This window comes from Bemisia tabaci, chromosome 8 (assembly GCF_918797505.1).
Source record: "Bemisia tabaci chromosome 8, PGI_BMITA_v3".
Taxonomy (NCBI): domain Eukaryota; kingdom Metazoa; phylum Arthropoda; class Insecta; order Hemiptera; family Aleyrodidae; genus Bemisia; species Bemisia tabaci.
In genome coordinates, this window is record NC_092800.1 from 41,519,614 (window position 1) to 41,539,977 (window position 20,364).

Here is a 20,364-nt window from a genome sequence, read left to right on the forward strand (position 1 = left end):
CCCGTTTTCTGTGATTTTTTGAAGTTTCCTTGGCTCAAGAAGATTCGTTGAGCCTCCAGACCATGTTCAATTGATCTAGCGACTTCAACTACATAGGATCCGATTGTAATCTCGAAATTTCTTTCCACGACCAAAATCGAGACAAATCAACATGGATTATCTTTAGGGTCAAAATCAAAAGTTCGCCAATCGGGCCGAAACCAAGCAAACCCGCTTGAAAATGACCCGCTACATGCGATTTTCCAGTCAAAAAGCTTCACGAGTTCGCTGCTTGGCGCTATTCGCAGTAAACGCCTGGCAGAAATTGGTCAAAAACACTTGTCTTCGGTGAGTTTTTGACTGTTTCTAGGCTCAGGAAGTTTCGCCGAGCATCGGGATTTAGGAAAAAATTTCGAATGCCTTCAACTACATAGGATCTGACTCTAATCTCCCATTGATCAGCCAGTTAGCTACAAGTTGTGAGATTGCTGCCCGATATGTTCTGTTCTTAACACACTTCTTTTATTGGGGCAAAATAATACGACGGAGATAATGTTTATCATTCTGATCGAGTTGAAATTCAGGCATAACTATCGTCGGTTGAAACAGATGGAACAATTACAGGGATGCTTGTTATTAGTAAGTTCAGAATTTAGGAGAGTAAGGATTGCACAAAAAATACGGAACAAAGACTAACATACAAATACATATTTTTATCCTTGGTTACGATTTTTTTTGTGAATGTTTCATCTTCGTATCAGAGGGGTTAAGGAATTCTGACTTATTGACCTCAATTTCTAAAAATAAAGAGTGTGGGTAAGTAAGGTTGTACGTTACGGAACATTTGGTTTTCCATATCGATCGAAGTATCTGATTGATTCATCGAAGCGAAAATTTCAATTCAGAGGAGCGAAAACTTGATTGCTTTAATCGAACTTTCTCTGTCAGTTTGGTTCGATCAAAAAGTTCGATCATACGTCCGATTTTGTGTATTGAAATCTTACCTCGAAAAATGGACTAGTTCGATTGGTATGGAGGGTGATGGCAAACTGCCACCCGGGTCAGAAATTTAGGGAAAATGCCATGAAAACTGCCACCCGTGTAAATTTGACAAATGCCTCCCGTGCGGACAAGTGCCACCGGCATGAATTTCGGCCGCAGCAAATTATGAATCTTTACGATTTCATAAAAAGAATTTCTTTCAAATTCAGTAAAAAATAGAAAAATTGATGAGAGTAACAAAAAATAAAACAAAGAAAAAAACTTCTAAAGGTAAAAAAAACTTCCAAACGTAAAACTAATTCTAGGAAAACTGACAGTGACATGTAAAAAATTGCTTGTTTTTAATTTCAAAAACTTTAAATAAAAAAGGGGAGATTATGTTTCTTTACGATTTTAAAATTTTAAACTTTGACGAGGTTTTACTCAAACCAAAACGCCCGTTTGAAAATGATCGCTCATTTCTTATTTGATTTTCTGAAAATGATTTTTATCTAGTAAGCTTTTCAACAGACAGTCCTCAGCCCGTTTAAGTGTGCAATCCCGAACCGCGCGGCCGCGAGACGCGTCAGTCCAGTGGTAGTTGTCATATTTGCAAGGGTGGCAGTTTTCATGACGGGTGGCAGTTATCCGTAATTCTAGGAAACGGGTGGCAGTTTGCCGAATCCCGGTATGGAACACAGAACGTTGGACTCATTCAATCGATTTTTTTTTGTGTATGAAAATATTGCTAATTTTTGGCGGGAGATCTAGTGTGTGCAAAAAGACGCAAGAGCCCCGCATTCAGGCATAGGTAAATACGTATAAGTAAATCAACACCGAAAAAAAAAGAAGTCAAACAAATAGGTCTGTGACAACTCTCGGATGTTGTTATTAACACTCTGGTGTTAAAGTAACATCCTAGGATGTAAAAGTAACATCCTAGGATGTTAACACGGTGTTACGGCAACATCCAAGAGTTTTAACAAATTGTTTTAACATCTGTGGTGTTACCACAGCACCTTTTTTTTCGATGAAACTGCTGTCTGCGGAGACTTGTCACGTATACCCTGAGGTTCATAAAAATCCTTAGATTTTGAAAATTAGACGATTCTAATGGAATTGGCAAGGTGAGAGGGGGTGCACGGACTATTCCACGCCCTTCGCATCATAATTACAAAGAAACAACAACGTTTTTGAATAACGATTTCTTATTATTCAAAATTCGTATTTTTTTACAATAAACTTAACAGAGTAAAAAATTGCATAGAACAAACACATTACCAAAAATAATTCGTGATCGAACAAGGTACAACATAAAAAAGTATCTGTAATCTTTACAATACTGTTTATTTACAAAAACACTCAAATGACTATGATGATATGAAAAATAAATTACCTAGAGTAGATTAATGAATACATAGGAAAATTTAAAATGGTAGACTGGTGTAAAGATATAGAAAAAGTCTCTGAGATTGGCATTTCCTCTGAGAAAATTCAAAAGCTTGTGAGATTCCGCCGTCTCAAGATAGGGTCCAATCATCAACTGAACCTTAGAACAAAATACTCAACCACAACAAATGATAAGTTGAATTTTTATAAGAGGATAAAAAAAGTGTAACAAGAAAGAAAAAAAATATTTTGACCATTTACATCAAAAAAGGGACAGTTAAAACGCGTTCTAGTAAAATTCAGAATTTTCAGAAAATTATTTGATAGGAACCCTTAGAAATCGCCTTAACGAGAATGGACACTTTTTCACGAAAAATTATGGAAAAATTGCACGATATTATTCACTCTTGCTGAACCACATACGCAAAGGAAAAAAATCAATTTCCAATTGCAGGTTTGAGTGAATATCCAGAAAATTTTACGGCCCAGTATTTAGGCGGTATGCACCTATTTCAATAACAATACATCGGCCTTTAAAATTTCCTCATGAAAAAAGTTGAGTATGTGTAGGTAATTTGACTTTAACACACCTATCTATCTCATGAAAATAATCTCCTCAAGTATGGGCTTATACATGTGATAAGACAAAATGGACCGCGTTTAACAGAAAGGAGCCAAGCCACATCAGCTTTTGCCAAATTTAATTGGGCAATTTAAGCTTTTACGAGAGAACGTGTGTATGGATTCTTTTGAATATTTTGAGGAATTTGCTTCGTACTACGGAGAAAATCCACTGAAATGTGCACGAAAATCCGCACAACTGTTTTCATGTAAAAAATTCAATTGCCCAATTAAATTCGGCAATAGCTGATGTAGCTTGGCTCCTTCCTGTTTAACGCGGCCCAAATAACGAGGAAAGACAAGCCCAGCAATCTTACTTACTGCACGGTTTCTTGAGCAAAGCCCTGAGCTCTCAACTAAAGTACTGGAAGAAGTATCAGGAAATGATGCAACTTTTGTCATCCTGCTTCTTCTTGAGCGGGGAGATGGGCGAATTCGCCATGGACTGCTGCCTCTTGGCGCAGGCCAGAGTGTCGTTGGGCACGTAGGAAATCCGCACTCCTCCATAGGCACGTCGCTGGGGCAGCTGGTAAACCGTCAGGTCATCACTACTCGAACTAGAGGAACAAGTCGAACAGTAGCTATCCGAATCGTATTCCCGCTCTTCCCGATGACGAGACCGTCTATCAGGGTCGAAATCCCGTTCTTCCCGATGACGAGACCGTCTATCAGGGTCGAAATCTCGCTCTTCCCGATGACGAGACCGTCTATCAGGGTCGAAATCCCGTTCTTCCCGATGACGAGACCGTCTATCAGGGTCGAAATCCCGCTCGTCCCGATGACGAGATCGTCTGCTCGGAATCTGATCGATGGAGTCGTCGCTCTTGGCACCTTGAAACCTCACGCTCAAGTTCCCTTTATTCTTCTTCTGCGGAGAATTCCCCGACTGAGCGGCCAGATCCGGCATCGAGAAAGCGAGTTTGTTCGCCGGCTTGGAGTCCGTCAGTTGAGGTTTCCACGAGTCCAAGCTCAGACTCAGATCGGCCAGTTGTAGGTCTTTACCGAGTGGAGCGTTGCTCCCGGTTATCAGTCGAGCGATGAGCTCGGACTGCATGCTGTGGGTGCTCTGTTGGAACAGCAGTCGTTGCAGCTCGCTACGCACGGAGTTGGCTCCGCTCTCCGCGATGAGCTTCTCCAGCTCTGCTTGCAGTCGTAACGAAATGCCGTTGTCGAGGAATAGTTTGTCTAGGGGGCTGGAGTCGGAGCGGTTGACTAGGAGGTGTTCCACCTGCGACTGGAGACTCACGTTCCCGGCGCACTCTCGAAGGATCCGGTCGATGTCCAGGTTGCAGGAACCGGATTCTTGGCTACTCGTGCCGCTAGGGGTTGGTTTTTCGGTGATTAGTTTCTCTAGGTTCCGCTCGAGGAGGACTCGGTCCAGGCCTTTGGAAGGGGTGCTGGGTAGCGGTGGGAGGCCTCGCACGACGTTCGGGGATGGCGGAGTGGGGGAACTTGGTCCTGATGAGGTCCGCTGAAGCGCTCGCCGTCCCATCTTTGGTGATCGCACTGGAGGTAGATTCTGGGATATTTGAAGGGAGCTACTGCTTTGGGTTGCTTTCAGGGAATTTGGTCTGAAACGGAAAATGAAATCTCCGTTAGAGCTCAGTATATAATTTAAAATATTCACACTTCTATGCTGCCGTGCTAAGGAAAAGCACCGTACACTGAAAAAAAAAAAAGTAGCATGATGATTCTTGAATTTGCCGCCAAGAAATTTTTTTTTCTTGCTTTAAGCTGACTTTTTCTTGATACAAGAAAAATAATGCTTGGGTTAAGCAAAAAAGTAGCTTGTAACAACCAGAAAAATTCTTGATTTAAGAAGGGATACTTCTTGGCGGCAAATTTAAGATTCTTTTTTTTCCAGTGTATGAACCTTCAGGCGTCGCAAAATTTCCATATATAAACACGAATTACCTGGTGAAATTGTAAATATTTTTCCTCCAATTTTTCAGGCAATGTTGTTTGCAATTTCACCTAAAGAAAATTTCGAGGAAAAATATTCATACCTTTCCTCCAAAATAAACATTTTATTGAAGGAAATTTGGCAACTCTCAAAATGTTCACGCGGCGTTCATCTATAGCACGGCAGTTTTATTATTATTCAGGTTCAGATTAATTCATTTTTAAAATGAGAGCAGATTCTAAAAAAAATATATTTTTTATAAATATTTTGTAAATTAAGTTCGAATTTTCCAGCTCATAAATTAAAAATCAGGATCGCAGCTGGCAAAGGGTGTTGCCTCTAACAGAGAGTTGCACTTTAAAGATTTTCCGTACGTTTACAGCCAAAAGTGACTTTTTTCAAGATGGCAAAATTACTTATTTTTGAGATTAACAGACTCTACTAGACTTTCAACTTTGGAGCACAAAAACCGATTTTGTAACTTTCAAGGATTGCTAGCCGTCTCTGAAAAAATGTCAGTTAACCCACAAAAAATTTAACCCCCCTCTTTCAAAATCTGGACAATGAACATAAAATTTTTGTTGAAAAGATTGGTTTTTGGAACAGCTCGATAGTGGAACTACACGGACGCTCAGCGCTGTCAGCGACTTTGAAAATTGTCTTTCCTACTCCACGATTAAGAGAAACGCTCAGTTATTATCAAAGCACACAATTTCTACAGATTTATCTGTATCCTTTCATAAATGGACGGAGTTAAACAGAAAGGAACCAAGCCACATCGGGATCGAACCGAGAAAAAGAGGTTTAAAGTTTGACTCCTGCATAAGACTCAATGTAAAAGATAAACTTCAAGTTCGATTTCTGCAAAATTTGCTCCAACAAAAACTTTGAATTTTTGGCGATAGATAGTAGAGCAGTGGTTGAGTTCAAAATCACTCATAACTCAATTTTTTCCAAAATGTGGGTTGGTTCCTTTCTGCTTAACTCGGTCCAAATATTCTCTGGGAGTTCTTCTTGAAATATTCTTTGAAAGTCCAAAATGTCTGGAAATTTAATTAAGAGCATTTTTTCTTCTTTCACACTGAAAAAAGCACTCCGGCCGTGGAAGCCGTACTTACGGGCTATATAGAGATACCGTCCGTGTTCCGGGCTCAGAGGCCGAAAGTTCCGAGCGTAGCACACGGAGCAGTCGAAGTGAACTTTCAGCCCGGAACTTTTGGCCTCTGAGCCCGGAACACGGACGGTATCTCTATATTGCCCGTAAGTACAGCTTCCACGGCCGGAGTGTTTTTTTCAGTGCAAGACTCAAAGTTAAAGGCGGTAGGTTACTCACTTGTTCTTGGTGTGAACGATTCCATTGGGCAGGTGATTGCTATGGGCAGGTGGTGTGGAGTGAAGCGACTCTGAAGATGGGGCGGGCGAGGGGAGGGTGGGGGTGCGGCGATTGCGAGCAGGGGAGGTGGAGGGGGTGGAGGAGGCCTCGGAGCGGGGCCGGGAGTGGAGGTGATTGCGGGAGGGGGAGGGTGGTGCGGCCTGAGGATCGTGGGTGAGGGTGTTGGTATGAGTGTGGATGTGGTTGGGGGTGCCCCCGTTGGGGAGTCCCGGGCCGGGGGGACCGGGGGGATGGCCGGAGCTGTCCGAGGGCGTGGGTGGCTCCCCTTTGCTGCACCCGATTGAGCAGTAGATGGCGCCTCGCCGCGGGAGGAACGGTCGACCCAGGAGCGCCGCCCGGCACGTGTGACAGCAGAAGCATTGCTCCGTCGCGTGCCAGTGTTGTCCTTCGTGGCTCATTTGACCTGCGACACGGAAAATTTCGTCATTAATGTAAGAAGATTTCCCAAGAAGAAGAAGAAGAAGAAGAAGAAGAGGAAGAGAGGAAGAAGAAGAAGAAAGGAAGAAGAAGAGGAAAAAGAAGGAAGAAGACTAAGATAAGGAAGAAGAGGAAGAAGAAGGACAAAGAGAAGAAGGAGGACCTGCGACACGGAAAATTTCATCATTAATGTAAGAAGATTTCCAAAGAAGAAGAAGAAGAAGAAGAGAGGCAGAAGAAGAAGAAGAAGAAGGAGAAGAAGGAGAAGAAGGAGAAGAAGGAGAAGAAGAAGGAGAGAGGAAGAAGAACAGAGGAAGAAGAAGAAGAAGAAGGAGAGAGGAAGAAGAAGGAAGAAGAGTAAGATAAGGAAGAAGAGGAAGAAGAAGGAGAAGACAAAAAGAAAAAGTAGGAAAAGAAGAGGTACAGGAATGCAAAGAGAGAAAAGAGGGTGAAGAAGAAGTTATGAATTAGGAGTAGGAAAAGGAGGTAGGACGAGGTAGTAGATGAAGGAAATAGAAGAAGTGAAGGAAAATGGAAAACGAGGATGGCAAATTAGAAGAGGCAAAAGGGAAGGGAAAACATGAGAGACGTTGAAACCGCTAATATAGCAATTTAGGTCACGTTCGTCGTCTGGGATTTGGGAATTTTGAAAACTTGACTGAAAATTCGAGTTTCCCGTGCGAAAATATTATCTTACACCAAGTTACACAGAAATCGATTGGAGGAGCCGAGATAGCATTGACCTACCAAAGCTACAAAATGGCAAAAATTCACCCGAAACTTCACGAAAAAAAATTTGATGAGTTTCCTTGTAAAAAATAATACTCAGAAAGTAATTCTGAAACGTTGGAGCAAATGTTTGTCTTTGCAGTAATTACATATGTCCGAGTGTTGTGGTTCTGATTGGTTACAAAGCTTGGGAACCGATCGTAACAGAGTCGGTTTGAGTTTAGTTAGGTCACGCAACTAAACAAACTTCCCGGATATGCTGGAAGTATCACTCGAATTGAAGGCGCCCCAATCCTCAATTTGTACACACTATTCTTGCATCTTCGATCAATAGAACATTCTACGCTAAGTCTGGTGCCTACTAAGTGACAAAAATTCACTAAAAACTTCGACAAAAAAAAAAGATGGGTTTTTTGGGAAGAAATAATGCATGAAAAGTAATTCCGGAACGTCTAAACAAGGTAGTGTTACAGTTCTGAGCTGTCTCAAAGCTCGGGAATCAATCGCAACAGAGTCAGATTGGGTTAAGTTAGGTCACGCAACTAAACAAACTTCCCGGATATGCTGGAAGTATCACTCGAATTGAAGGCGCCCCAATCCTGAAATTGCACCCACTATTTCTGCAACTTCAATCGATGGTTCTCTTTTGCTGACAAGGACCCAGACAAAATTGAAATGGAAAGAAGAAGGACGGATAAAAGAGAGAGAGAGGGGGGGGAGAGAGAAAGAGAGAGCAAACATTCGTGCACCCTCAAAGTGACAAGATCTGGGACCATGAAATTTTGTCATCCTGGTCGGCATTCGATGATTTGAACCCGGGACCTCTGAGTTAGCAGTCAGTTCTGCCGTGCTAAGCAAAAACGCCGTATGAGCATTCAAATTTTACCTTTTCTCTTAGAAAATATTTATTTTTGAAGAAAGATATGAATATTTTTCCTTGAAATATCCAAAATTTCCGGATCAAATTACGAACAAAATTCTCTGAAAAATTGAATTCCAAATGTTTACGAATTTTCCCGAAAATTTATGATTTATCGAAGGGGAGTTGGCAATGCCTGATGGTTCATGAGGCGTTTTTACGTAGCACGGCAGTACTGCGCAAACTACTGAATCAACCGAGATCTGCCAGGGTCTTTAATTGTCTCCGGCAAAAATTGACCGCGTTAAGCAGAAAGGAACCAAGCAACTTATTGCCAAATTTATAATTAATTAATGGCAATTTAATTTTTTACCTGAAAACGGTCGTGCGGATTTTTGTGCAAATTCCAGTGAACTTTCTGCGCAGTACAATGCAAATTCCTTGAAATTTTCAAAGGAATCCGCACAAACGTTCTCTTTTCAAAAATTGAATTGGCCGATTAAATTTGGCATTAGCTGGTTTACCTCGGTTGTTTCCTGCTAATCGCGGTCCAAATTGGACTGCATTTTGCAATTTGGACCTCTAAATTCTGGCTCATCTGAAAAAACACTTAAGTGCATAGGGAAACTAATGGCACACACGTTGTTTTTAATCCGGGCCAGAATTTACAGGTCCAAATTGCAAAATGCAGTCCAATTACAGTATAAGGATAAGTAGTGGGTAGAGTACCTGTATAGGGAGAGTACCGACAGATCTGCAACTCCGAAAGTCCATCAGGCCTTCACCGATGCCTCCGCGAATAAGGTTAGGGCCCAAAAGGGCAGCCAACCTATGAATTTCCATTATCCAGAGCGATTTACCGATACTATTGTTACGAACCGTCCTTTATTAAGCACGTGTTTGACTCCGTTTTTGCATAAATTCACTCAATCTCGCGGATGAACGCTCATTTCTGTGCATTCTTGGCCATCTTGGTTAGAATTGGAATCTGCAGACTGGCAGTGAAATTTTGTGCGTTAGAAGTTGGTTAGAAGGGTGGCTGCACTTTTGGGCCCTAAGCCCTCCATGAACCGATCCGTCGGTAGTCTTCCTATACAGGTACTCTAGTAGTAGGTTCGGATTCGATTCTTACCATGGTCAACTCCGATGGGCTCTCCGCAAGAGTCGCAGTACTCGGCGAACATGGCGTCGAAACAATGGAGGCAGTAGGGTCTCCCATCGCGCATGATGTAGCGTTGCCCGCCAAGCTGCCGATCACACTCCAGACACGCGAAGTGTTTCATATGCCAGGCCCGTCCCTCTGCTTCCGTGCACTCGTCCGCCAGGATTATCTGCAATCACCACCAATAAATATTACAACACGAAAATCATGTCTCTTTGTTCGGACCTCCTCTGCCGTAATAGTGAAGAGAGCAGTAAGTGCAAAAATAAAGTTTTGAGAAAACGGGCTCAGAATCCTCTGACCGGAAAATTTCATTGAGAAAAGCCCCTGTTCTTTGTCAAATTGCTGCTGATCATCCGAAAGACTCCTAGAAATCGTTTGGATGATTACAAATCGACCGATTTTATTTCAATTAAAATTGAAAATGCCTTTTTCTATGCCTAGGTCTGGATACGACTATTCAAGTTCTAAGGATGTCCGTGTTGCATACGCAAAAATTTGCAGGCGTTTTAACAGTTTTCTCTTGCACAACGCAACATGAAGCGGAGGTTGTTAGTTTTCAAGAAGTTTCTATGTTGCATTTACAATTGTATTCATCATGAAATCTTAGAAATTCGAATGCACCGTGTTACATCACGGCAGCGTGTAAGATAGTGCAAATTTTTCTCAAAAAACATGTCCACAAAGGTACCGCAGATTTCATTCCTACAGCTTACTATACTGATAACATTTTCCTAATCTGCACAATTTTGCAACGCTGTCGATATACAACACGGCGCATTCGAATTCCAGGGTTTCACGCAAACACGATTGTTAAGGCAACGTAGAAAACCCTTAAGCACTAATAACCGCGGTCAAGCGTTGTGCGTACTTAAAACAGAGCGCCTACAATTTTTCGTGTATGCAACGCGGACATCCTAAGAACACGAATAGTTGTATCCGGACCTAGGCATTGAGAAGCCGAGGCGCCTTCAATTTGTCTTCAATTTTTTATTTTGTTTTGACAAAATGTATCACTCATTGAGTTCATAAGTCGTTGTTGAACAAAGATAGGGCGGTTTGCGAGTTTAATCAAAAGTTTAAAAACAGAAATGAGTAAATAAATATTTGGCAAATACTTGCCTGACTTCATACGGCAATTACACAATTTTTAAACCTACTTCTTAATCTTCTCACTTAATTTACTTGGAAGTCTTTAAAAATCGTATTCTATCAAATGAGTACAATCTTTAGCCTTAACGAGTAGCAGCGTTCAATAAAATTCAATCCACTCGTTCATTCGGTTGAACTGAAATTTTTTTCTTTAATTTTTTTTCTCTATTTTTTTCTAATTGAAAAAATGAAGGAAAATATGTCAGTTGTCTAACCTCATCGCAAGCGGAACAGCGTGGCTTGAGCGTTTCGGCGTGGTGGCGGCCGCAGTAAAGCTTGTTGGCTCGCCAGAAGTAGATCAGGTCGACGAGGAGCTCCTTACAGACGCAACACACAAAACACGCCGGGTGCCAGCACGCATTGGGCCCAGCGCGGGACGCGAAGATCCCCATATCCCCACTTATCATCTGCTCCTCACACTGGAACACAAAAAGAATACACGTAGATTAAAACAATGCTTCTCCATTTTTCATCGTATTGATCGAATACCAACGACATTTCTTCAAAAATAGTTAGTCAGTTAATATATTTAAAGACATTCAGCGTCACAGGCTTTTAACGTCTTTACAAAGAATTTGGAAAATGGGTGTATATACAAGATTACGATTCAAACATTATTTTTCACCTATCATTTTCGTCAAACTTCAGAAAATTCGATCGCAGTTATTATACACAGAGATATCTGCCGTGCTGAGCAAGAACGCCGTATGAGCCATCAGGTGTTGCCAAATTTCCCGCGAAAAATCACGAATTTTCAGGAAAATTTGTGAATATTTCTCTTTAGATTTTTCGGAGAATTTTGTTCGTAATTTGATTTAAAAAGTCTGGACATTTCAATGAAAAATATTCATAACTTTTTTCTAAATTTAATCCTTTCCGAGAGAAAATTTGGCAACATTCGAATACGTGCATGGCGTTTTTATCATCCATCATCAAATATGTTTTGGCTTCATCAAGTTTTGAATTTTGTATTCTCTTTTATGAGTTGTGCGAAATTTAATGGACACATTTTATTGCACTCATTTGGAACAGCAGCTATGACTTTTTTTTAAAAGTCTGCAATAGATAATAACTTCATTTTCTCTTGAAAATAGCTCTGAACTCTGAAATCCTTCATTTACCGCGGAGTAGGGGCTTAAGGGTGAAAGGTATAAGTAACATATACGTTTGAGTGAAAATAAAATAGGGGTTGCGGGTGTCATGATCATTCTAGACTCACAAACGAAGAATGAACAAGAGAAGGACTTGATTAAAGGGAGGATATTTGACACTTTCTAGTCTGAAATGGAAGGAATCGAATCGGTCACGATAAGGTCAGACGAAGAAAAACAATCAAGAGAGTAAAGAATCCGATGCAATAACAAAAGTGTGTTCCCTACCGTTTATTTTGAGAGAAATGAAAATAAGAACAAGTGGAGGGAGAGGCGAAAATCGAAAAGTGCTCTCATGGTCCACCTCAGGCTTGTTTACGTTGGAAATTACCGACTTAACGGTGAAGCGCGAGTGCTTTTTCTGATGTAGCTCTATCAAGGAGTGAAGTTTACGAATAAACATTCTTGTCGATATGAGCATAACTCTTCAAAGAGCATGACACTTCGAAGTAATGTAAGCTAAAATCAAGTACTGGACTCATATTAAAATTATAGATTATTTAATTTTCATATCTAATCAAGTATATAAAGCTATTTCTAATTTATCTATAGTTTTTAGGTTGAAATTTGTCTTAAAATATTTCTTATTTCGGCTCTGCGGCTGTAATTTTTGGAACGACTTAGACAGAGCGTTGCAGCGGGGAAAAATTAAACTTTAAACGGGGGTTTACACGAGGTTAAAATGCCAAATCTTGCTAATTTCTCGGTCAGGCGCATGGCAACGCATAAATGCACTCGCAATGGGTCAGATTTCACGTTCATTCGCACGATTTCACAAAAACACAAAATCGTGTTTCGATGCTTGATTCTTTCAGATGAGCTGAAACTAAAAAAAAACTGTCCAACAGCAACTTTCTACGTTCAATACTAACCGAGATATCGCCCTTCGAAAAGTCGAGTTTTTGACGTCATCCACCGCAGTGTTGACACCCCTGGTTTCTTCCACCTTTGTTTCATCAGTCAGAAGGAGAGACGCACATTTGCATGGTTACTCACTGTGCAACTTGGATGAAACTAAGATGGAAAAAACGAAGGGTGGTGTACCTACCATGGTGGATCACGTCATCAACCGAATTTTTCAAAGAGCGATATCTCGACGGATATTGAACGTAGAGACTTGCTGTTTGGACGGATCTTATTTTTTTAGCTGATCTGCAAGAATCAAGCATCAAAATACAGTTCTCCCTGGTAAAAATTGGCGATAGGAGCTGCGTTTCAAAATACCATAGGAGTTCTTATAGCCGACTGAAGAAGGCGATAGAAAATCATATAGCTGGCTGTAGAAAGTGGAGAAAATCATACGGCCGGGCTACGCGAAGCGATAAAAAATTATACAGCCGGACTATAGTTCCTATCGCCGGGCTTTACACTTTATGTGTACTACACACGCTGTTGCTTTTTCGGCATCGGCTATAAAAGGCTGTAAGAAATTGTGTAGAAATTCGTGTGCTTTGTAAATCCTTAAGTTTGTACGGAATCACCTTAATATTTACAAAACGCACATTATATTTTCCTTTACTACATATTTTTTTTCATCAATTAAAATGAGAATAATTCATACAGAGTGTGCAAACATTTCAAAGTCATGAGTTGAAAACCGCTGACTCCACGAGATTAAATATTAGAGCCTAACACAAAGCGGAGCAGCGGCGCACTGGCGCCTACAAACCTAACAGGGATACTTCACGCATTGCGCAATGCGTGAAGTATCCCTGTTAGGTTTGTAGGCGCCAATGCGGTTTCGCGCTGGCTGCCCGCCCGCCGCGCCGCGCCGCAGTACCACGGCGCTTGAAGCAACTATTTCACACCAGAGGTATTGCACAGTATCATCGAAATTGAAGGCGCTCCAACATATTAGGAATGGCAGGCATCCTTCAAAAGTACGGAGCTTTCCTCGCAAAATAAATCAAGATACTACGGCCAAAAAAGAGAGCGGTAGTCCAAAAACTCACTAAATCCTAGCATCCGTAATTAGTAACGTTTAGCTTACACTTTATCGCCAGGCTGTTGCTTAATCGCTATCGGCTATAAAAGGCTATAAAAAATTGTGGTGCCGGCTATAGAAGCTATTGGAAATCTTACACCCGGCTGTAGGTCTATGGTAATTTGGAACACAGATTCTACTGCCAATGTTTACCAGGGCTGTGACCAGCGCAACTCACCCATTCAAGTGGGCTAGGCGCGTTGATCATGAGGACGCCTCTCCGACCTTTCGCCGCAGGTTGACCTGATTTTGATTTTGCCAGGAACCTGACAATGGTGCGGACGGCGGATCTGGGATCAACATGGAATTAGCGGTTCTATTGAAGTACGAATTCGAATTAGATGCCATACCCGGTCAGCGTTTACAAAACATCCCGAAAGTTGAAAATTCGCACGGGGGCAATTAGAGAAATTAATAGCGCCCCCGCACCGCGCCGCCCACCCGAAGAATCCACCCTAGAGCCATGCAAAACGCTGCCTTTGTTCTAGGCCCGAGCCAAGTTCCACTATTATTATGCTGCATGTGCTCCCGGCCTTAATATAACAGGGCTTTCGCGGAACTCAAACAAAGGGAGTTCAATTCACCTGTCACTCCTTTAGCGGAACTCCCACGCTAAACGAAAGAGTTAAACCCATAGATGGGGAGCAAAGGCAACTGATCGTGAGATTGGATATCCAATTGGAAAATTGAGAGGGATTGTCCATACGATAAAGCAAATTCTCATTCGATCAAGCCAAAATCTGATCGGCTGGTCTAAATGTTCTCCGTATCCTTGTGAAAGAAAAACAGTTGTAGAAAGCTTGCACGGTTTAAAGGGACCAATTAAGTATGAATTTCTATTACATTGGAAGGCATTTATAAAATTCATTGGCAGAAACTAGGCGAAAGTAATGCATTTTTTTTAGAAAGCTTAGGATTTGAAGGCATTTGTCAAATTCATCGGCAGAAACTAAGCGAAAGTAATGCAATTTTTTTAGAAAGCTTAGGTAAGACTTCAAAAAATATGACCAGTAATTAACTTCAAAGGAATATAAACATCTGGCAATGAATATTTTTCCAAGTTCCGAAATTTTCTTCAATTTTCAATCACCCACATCGACAATGAACCAGAAAAATAGGTCTCACGACAGTTCGTTATCTTCCGGCCAAAGTATATCACAATTCACAAGTGCTGTGCGGCGTTTCAAAATTTCCGTCGCCATTTTATTTTCTTGCAGAGAAATTGTTCAACGAAGCTGTCCGAAAATTTCACTGAATTTTTTTTTGTGCTGCCGATGAAATTCAGGGAAATTTTCAAACAGATTCAACCAACAATTTCAGTGTAAAAAAATAAAATGACAATGAAAATTTTAAAGCGTCGCATGGCGTTTATGATACTTTGGCCGGATTATGAGGAGTTAGGATGGGAAGGAAAGCAATTTTTTGTCATAAATTGAACTGGGTAGAGAAATGAGCGTAGATATTTACGGTTTCCGTTTCGCCGGACGCACAATAGCGCTGCTTGTAAATCCTGTTAATCCCCTTAATTTTTGAGCGGACGTCCGACTTTAAATCAATTAGGTAGTGCATTTCCTCTCCCCTCCCTCAGTTCAGCGTACATTCACCTACGCTATTTTGACAAACATTAAAAAATGTTGTGAGTAGCTCTATAGACGGCTCAAAAAACGAATGTTAAAGAGAGAGGCGAACGTGGTTGCACTAATGAACGGATTTAAAAACAAAGCTACGTGAATTTTGCAAAAAGCAATGATGACAAAGATGAAAAAAAAAAAAAAAAACACTTCCGCTTTCCGGGCTGAATAAAAATAATTAAACGCAAAAGCGCTGCCTAGGCCATTTGTTTCAAAGGTTCGAGACAATAACGATTTGGAAAAGGACTTGTCCAACATAATTACTGCCAGGCTGTGCTTATGCAGCGACACATTTATAGGTGAAAATTAATGTGGAGTTTGTGGATTTTATCCTTAGGTTGGCAACTCTGCGATCAATCGTGTAGGCTTCACTCGTTTATTCGGAGAGGAGAAGGCTCCGTAGAAGGGGATGATAAATAATGATGCCTGCAGACTATTAAAAAATCAAGAACAACGATCAATTATTTTTGTGGAGGACTTGACGATCATTACAGTCGCCCAAGTCTGTTTCAAAAATAGGGAGGAGTAGGAAAAAGGAGGGGGGGGGGGGGCTAGAGAGATGAATCAGCGTGGCAAATGCAAGTGACGTAGCGAGGAACTCTAGGATTCGATGAGGGGCGTTTCGACTATTTTCATTCGCGACGTGCCGTGAAAAAAGTCAACTCTGAACTCCCAAAAATGTTTTGGGCTGAAAACCAACGCGAGCAAGAAATACTTCACCCCTCTCCTTATAAGGAGTACTTCTTGTCGGTGAAGGTTTTTCGTATTCCGAGCTAAACACGCTGAACATCGTGATTATACTGATTCGCCTTCAATCCGACAAAGTAGGCAAAACGAGCTCCCTTCAGCAGTTATACAGTGGTATCTTACCAACAGGAGTTCGTCACGATAAACCACTGACCATCAATCCTAAAAAAGGATGGTTCTCTTGTTTTTTCTCAGAAATTAGTTTACAATATAACAGAAAGTAAATGGTTGACAAAAAAGTTGTGCCGACTTGTAGTAAACTCTGCCTGAAAACTAAAAAGACACAAAAACTTGGCAGCCTTTCCTTTTCACGGTTGCCACCGAATCTAGAAAGATAAATTCCCTGATAAATCCCAGATTTCCCTGACACGTTTCGGTGAAATTCTCTGACAATTGAGGATATGCCTGGCGGTTCACAAGACACAATTAGAATTAGTTTTTAGGCAAAATTTGTTGTTCGAAATGTCAAACCCATTCCAGAGATGAAATAAAGTTAATAAGAACAATTTCACCTGAAAATTTTGCCATTTCCCCTGACTCTTTTGCCATTATCCCTAACATTTCCAAGTTTTTCCCGACCATTTAAAATTCCCTGTCATTTCCCGGAATTCCCTGACCGTGGCAACCCTGCTTCCGGGATCGCAGTGGATCGTTTACTTGTCAGTGTACGGCAGGCATGAGGGAGGGAAGAATGGGAATTTTAGGGTGACCAGCGACTCAATAGAACCCCACGCCACGTAGGCAGTGGACATTACATCGCGATAGGGGCGAACTGATCATTGCGAAAACAAGCGTAAGGAGGGAACCGATTACTCAACGGAACGCCCGCGTCCCGTGTCCTTCATCGTCGTCCCTCTAACGTAAGGATGTATCGCAATTGCCACGTGAGCCTTGTTCTCCATATAACCCCATGCTTTTCAGGGCTCACGTGAAATGGAGATACGCTCTTACGTTAGAGAGACGACGATATGCATGATTACGAATCACGACCCCCTCGCTTTGGGAGAAGTCTCCCTTACTTTTCTTAATTCAATCCGTAAGAAGCGACCAAGCGCACAGTGCTGCCGTTGTGTCGAGGCGGAATGGACCGCTAGACAAGGTACGAATTTCAGCATTCTGATACATGTTTCTTAACCAAAATTTTACGTAAAACACGATGCACACAACGAAAATTACCGAAATTAACTCCTAACGAAGATATTTAATGATTCTTAATGCGTGAATTCAAACCACCCGCTCATGAAAACTCAATGCTCTATGTGATTCACATCGCGCGCTAAACGTTATCATGAACGTCTCTGCGATAAAAAAAATCTGGCAACCTCAATCTTGACGCTTTAGCTCAGCTGTAGCAAATTACTTATAGTTTGAAAAACACACGGTGGGAAACGAACATTGCTCTATTGAGAAGCTTGCTGAAACCGTTGTAGTGCGCGATTTGACTCACGTAGAGCTTTGAGTTTCTTGTGAGCGGGCAGTTCAAATTCCTCGTAACTAATGTGAAATAAAAATGTTGATTTCTCCGTTAGGATTTGGTTTCAGTAATTTTCGTTGCGCGAATAGCGTTCTACGTAAAATTCTGGTTAAGAAAAATGTATCAGAATGCTTAAATTCGTACCTTGTCTAGTGGTCCATACCCCAATAGAAATAGCACACCGAAAAATAAGTTTGTTCTAAGGTGATTCGTCAAGCTCCCAAACGAAAACAAACGAATATTCGAAACTAAGATTGCCCAAGTACGTTTTTGAAGTTACTTAACACATTTATCATTATTTCTTAGAAATGGGTTTGTAAAGATCAAAATCAAAAGTCTCTGAACGTGATTCGTCAAGCTCAAGTGACATGGTCGGACTGACATGCGATATATCGAATCGATTAGGTCAAAAATCTCGGCAGATTTTGAATCTTCAACCAAATAGAGGACGACAGCCCCTGCGCATGGGTCAAGATTCTGAGAAATGAAAGCAGAATAGTGATGGGAAGAAACCTCGCATTCGATACAGCTATCGATTTCTGTATCGAATGCGAGGTTTTTCCCCTGACACTATTCTGCTTTCATTTCTTTGAATTTTGTCAATTTTTGGGTTTAGAATGATTCGTTAGGCTCATGCGCAGGGGCTATCGTCTTTTGTTTGACTGAAGAATCAAAACCGGCCGAGATTTTTTACCTAATTAATGCGATATATCACACGCAAGTTTGACCACGTCACTTGAGCTTGACGAATCTCCTGAAGATACGTTTGATTTTGATCTTTACAAACCCATTATTAAGAAACAATTATAAAAGTGTTAAGTAACTTTAAAAACGTACTAAGGCAATCTTCGTTTCGAATCTTCGTTCGTTTTCATCAGTACTTATTCCGTTTGGGCAACTGTGAGGCGGGTTGAGATCACCTGGGCCACTCGGCACATGGGATGATTAGCGCAGACAGGGGGCGAGAAAGGAAGAGAGATAAGCGCGGAAAAGGGACGAAACAGGGCGGGGGTGCCATCTTACCATCTTTCAAGAGCATTCGGTGCCAGGGATTTATTGCGGCGTGGCCCTAAAGTTCACCCTCAAACCGGGCCTAGGCATCATCAACTTCTGAGGGGTGAAAATTTGTCAAGGATTGTGGGTGCAAGCGGGGAGTTTTTTCGCCCGTCATGGTGCGAGGATGGGGTCGCGCACACTAGGCTGAGTCCATCAGAGAAGTCGGACATAAATTTTTTTACTAAAACCGCAAATTTTGATGTTCATTTCGTCACAATGGAGATGTTCCCTGGTAAAAATGGCAAGTGCTCAGATCAGTAGCACTTGCCTTTGGAACAGACCTAAGCACTGATGTCAGTGCTGCCGGGCGCTGATCTGCTACCTCAGTGTTAGGTCTGTTCCAAAGGCAAGTGCCTCTGATGTAAGTGGCACTGACCTAAGTGTCTCAGACGTAAGCGGAGTGGAAACTCCCAGAAATACTGTACAGGCAACAATTTCTTTAATTACCGATCTGCCAGGTACGTTAAGTCACTATTTGACGATCAGGGAGGGCTGCTGTGAGTTTTCAATCCCAAGCAAGTATCACAATCTTCAGGGGACATCGCTCGTTCCCATGCGGTCTCCAATCTAAGTACTAGCTACGCCCGACGTAACTTAACTTCGGTGATCGTCCTAGCGATTGAACCACTACACTACCTGCGCGTGTACGTGATAGGGGCGTAATTTTACCATTTCAGGGCCCCCATTGGGGTAATTTTGCCAGCAAATGATGATTTTGTCTTTGAATGTGAATCCGATACTTAATTTTTCTATTATTCTTTTTTAATCAATCAACATGTAAATGAAGTTTTGTAAGTTACGTTTCTTTGAAAAAAAAAATGGATCGCACTAAAATTCAAAATTAAAGCTAATGATGCAAAAAAAAATAATGAAAGTTGAAATTATACAAAAAATATAAATTAGCAGATACAAAAATTGAAAGTAAAGGAGTAAAAAAGTTAGAAAAGAATTGAAAATAAAGTAGGAAAATTTTTAAAAAAATTGAGACTGAAACATTTTAAAAACAGTTAAAACTGAAAAAAATTAAAACCAAATTTAAAACTATTTTTTTTTATAAAAAAATAATAATGCTTAAATAAATATATCTAAATACATATTTTAGCGGTGATAATATTTTTATCGATCTCATTTCTTGTTGTGTTTTATTATTTAAGTGCCATCTTAAACGAAGAGGGTAAAACAAATTATTCAAGAGTGTGGCTACTTAAACTAGTTTTCCTTCCCTCTTAGAAAATCCCACCTTCTACAAAATATGCCTCTCTGAAAGATAAAGTTTGTGGTCCCCGTGTCCCGAGGAAATATTCCCCCACGAAAATGAAATAGGGTGGGGGAAGGGGGAGCCATCTCTACTTTTTGGGAGTGAGTGCGGTTCGATTAAGATTGATGTCAGATGAACCAAGTCCTGACCTCAGTCCCGCTTACCTCAGAGACATCTCTGCACTTAGGCAAGTCTTTCTCCCGACGTCAGTGCCTCTTACCTCAGTGCTGACTTCTTGGGTAAGTGCTTTAACACTTACGTCAGAGAAAACTGAACTGACCTCAGAGCAGGGTGGAAAAATTTCATGAAAAATAAAATCTTGAAATTTCACGTGAAATATTTCATGAAATTTCAGAAATTTATGAAAGATATTGAAAAATACCGGTCCCTTTACATGTTTCGCAAGATGTGAAAATTGTGACTTTCCTCTATTCTTGTGTGTTTGAGTGCAGGTTGCCTACTCTGGCCCCCGAAAAAT

The 20,364-nt window shown here is 41.1% G+C and overlaps 1 protein-coding gene across 1 annotated transcript; it reads right to left on the minus strand.

Moving 5' to 3' along the window:
* Positions 1–1,921: 1,921 nt before the first annotated feature.
* Positions 1,922–11,024, minus strand: LOC109029790 (uncharacterized). The gene is made up of 4 exons (XM_072303065.1): positions 10,801–11,024; positions 9,404–9,602; positions 6,207–6,669; positions 1,922–4,541 (listed from the first exon to the last, which is right to left on the minus strand). Exons 1-4 carry the CDS (start codon positions 10,990–10,992, stop codon positions 3,347–3,349), a joined length of 2,049 nt encoding a protein of 682 aa, XP_072159166.1. The 5' UTR covers positions 10,993–11,024; the 3' UTR covers positions 1,922–3,346.
* Positions 11,025–20,364: the final 9,340 nt, after the last annotated feature.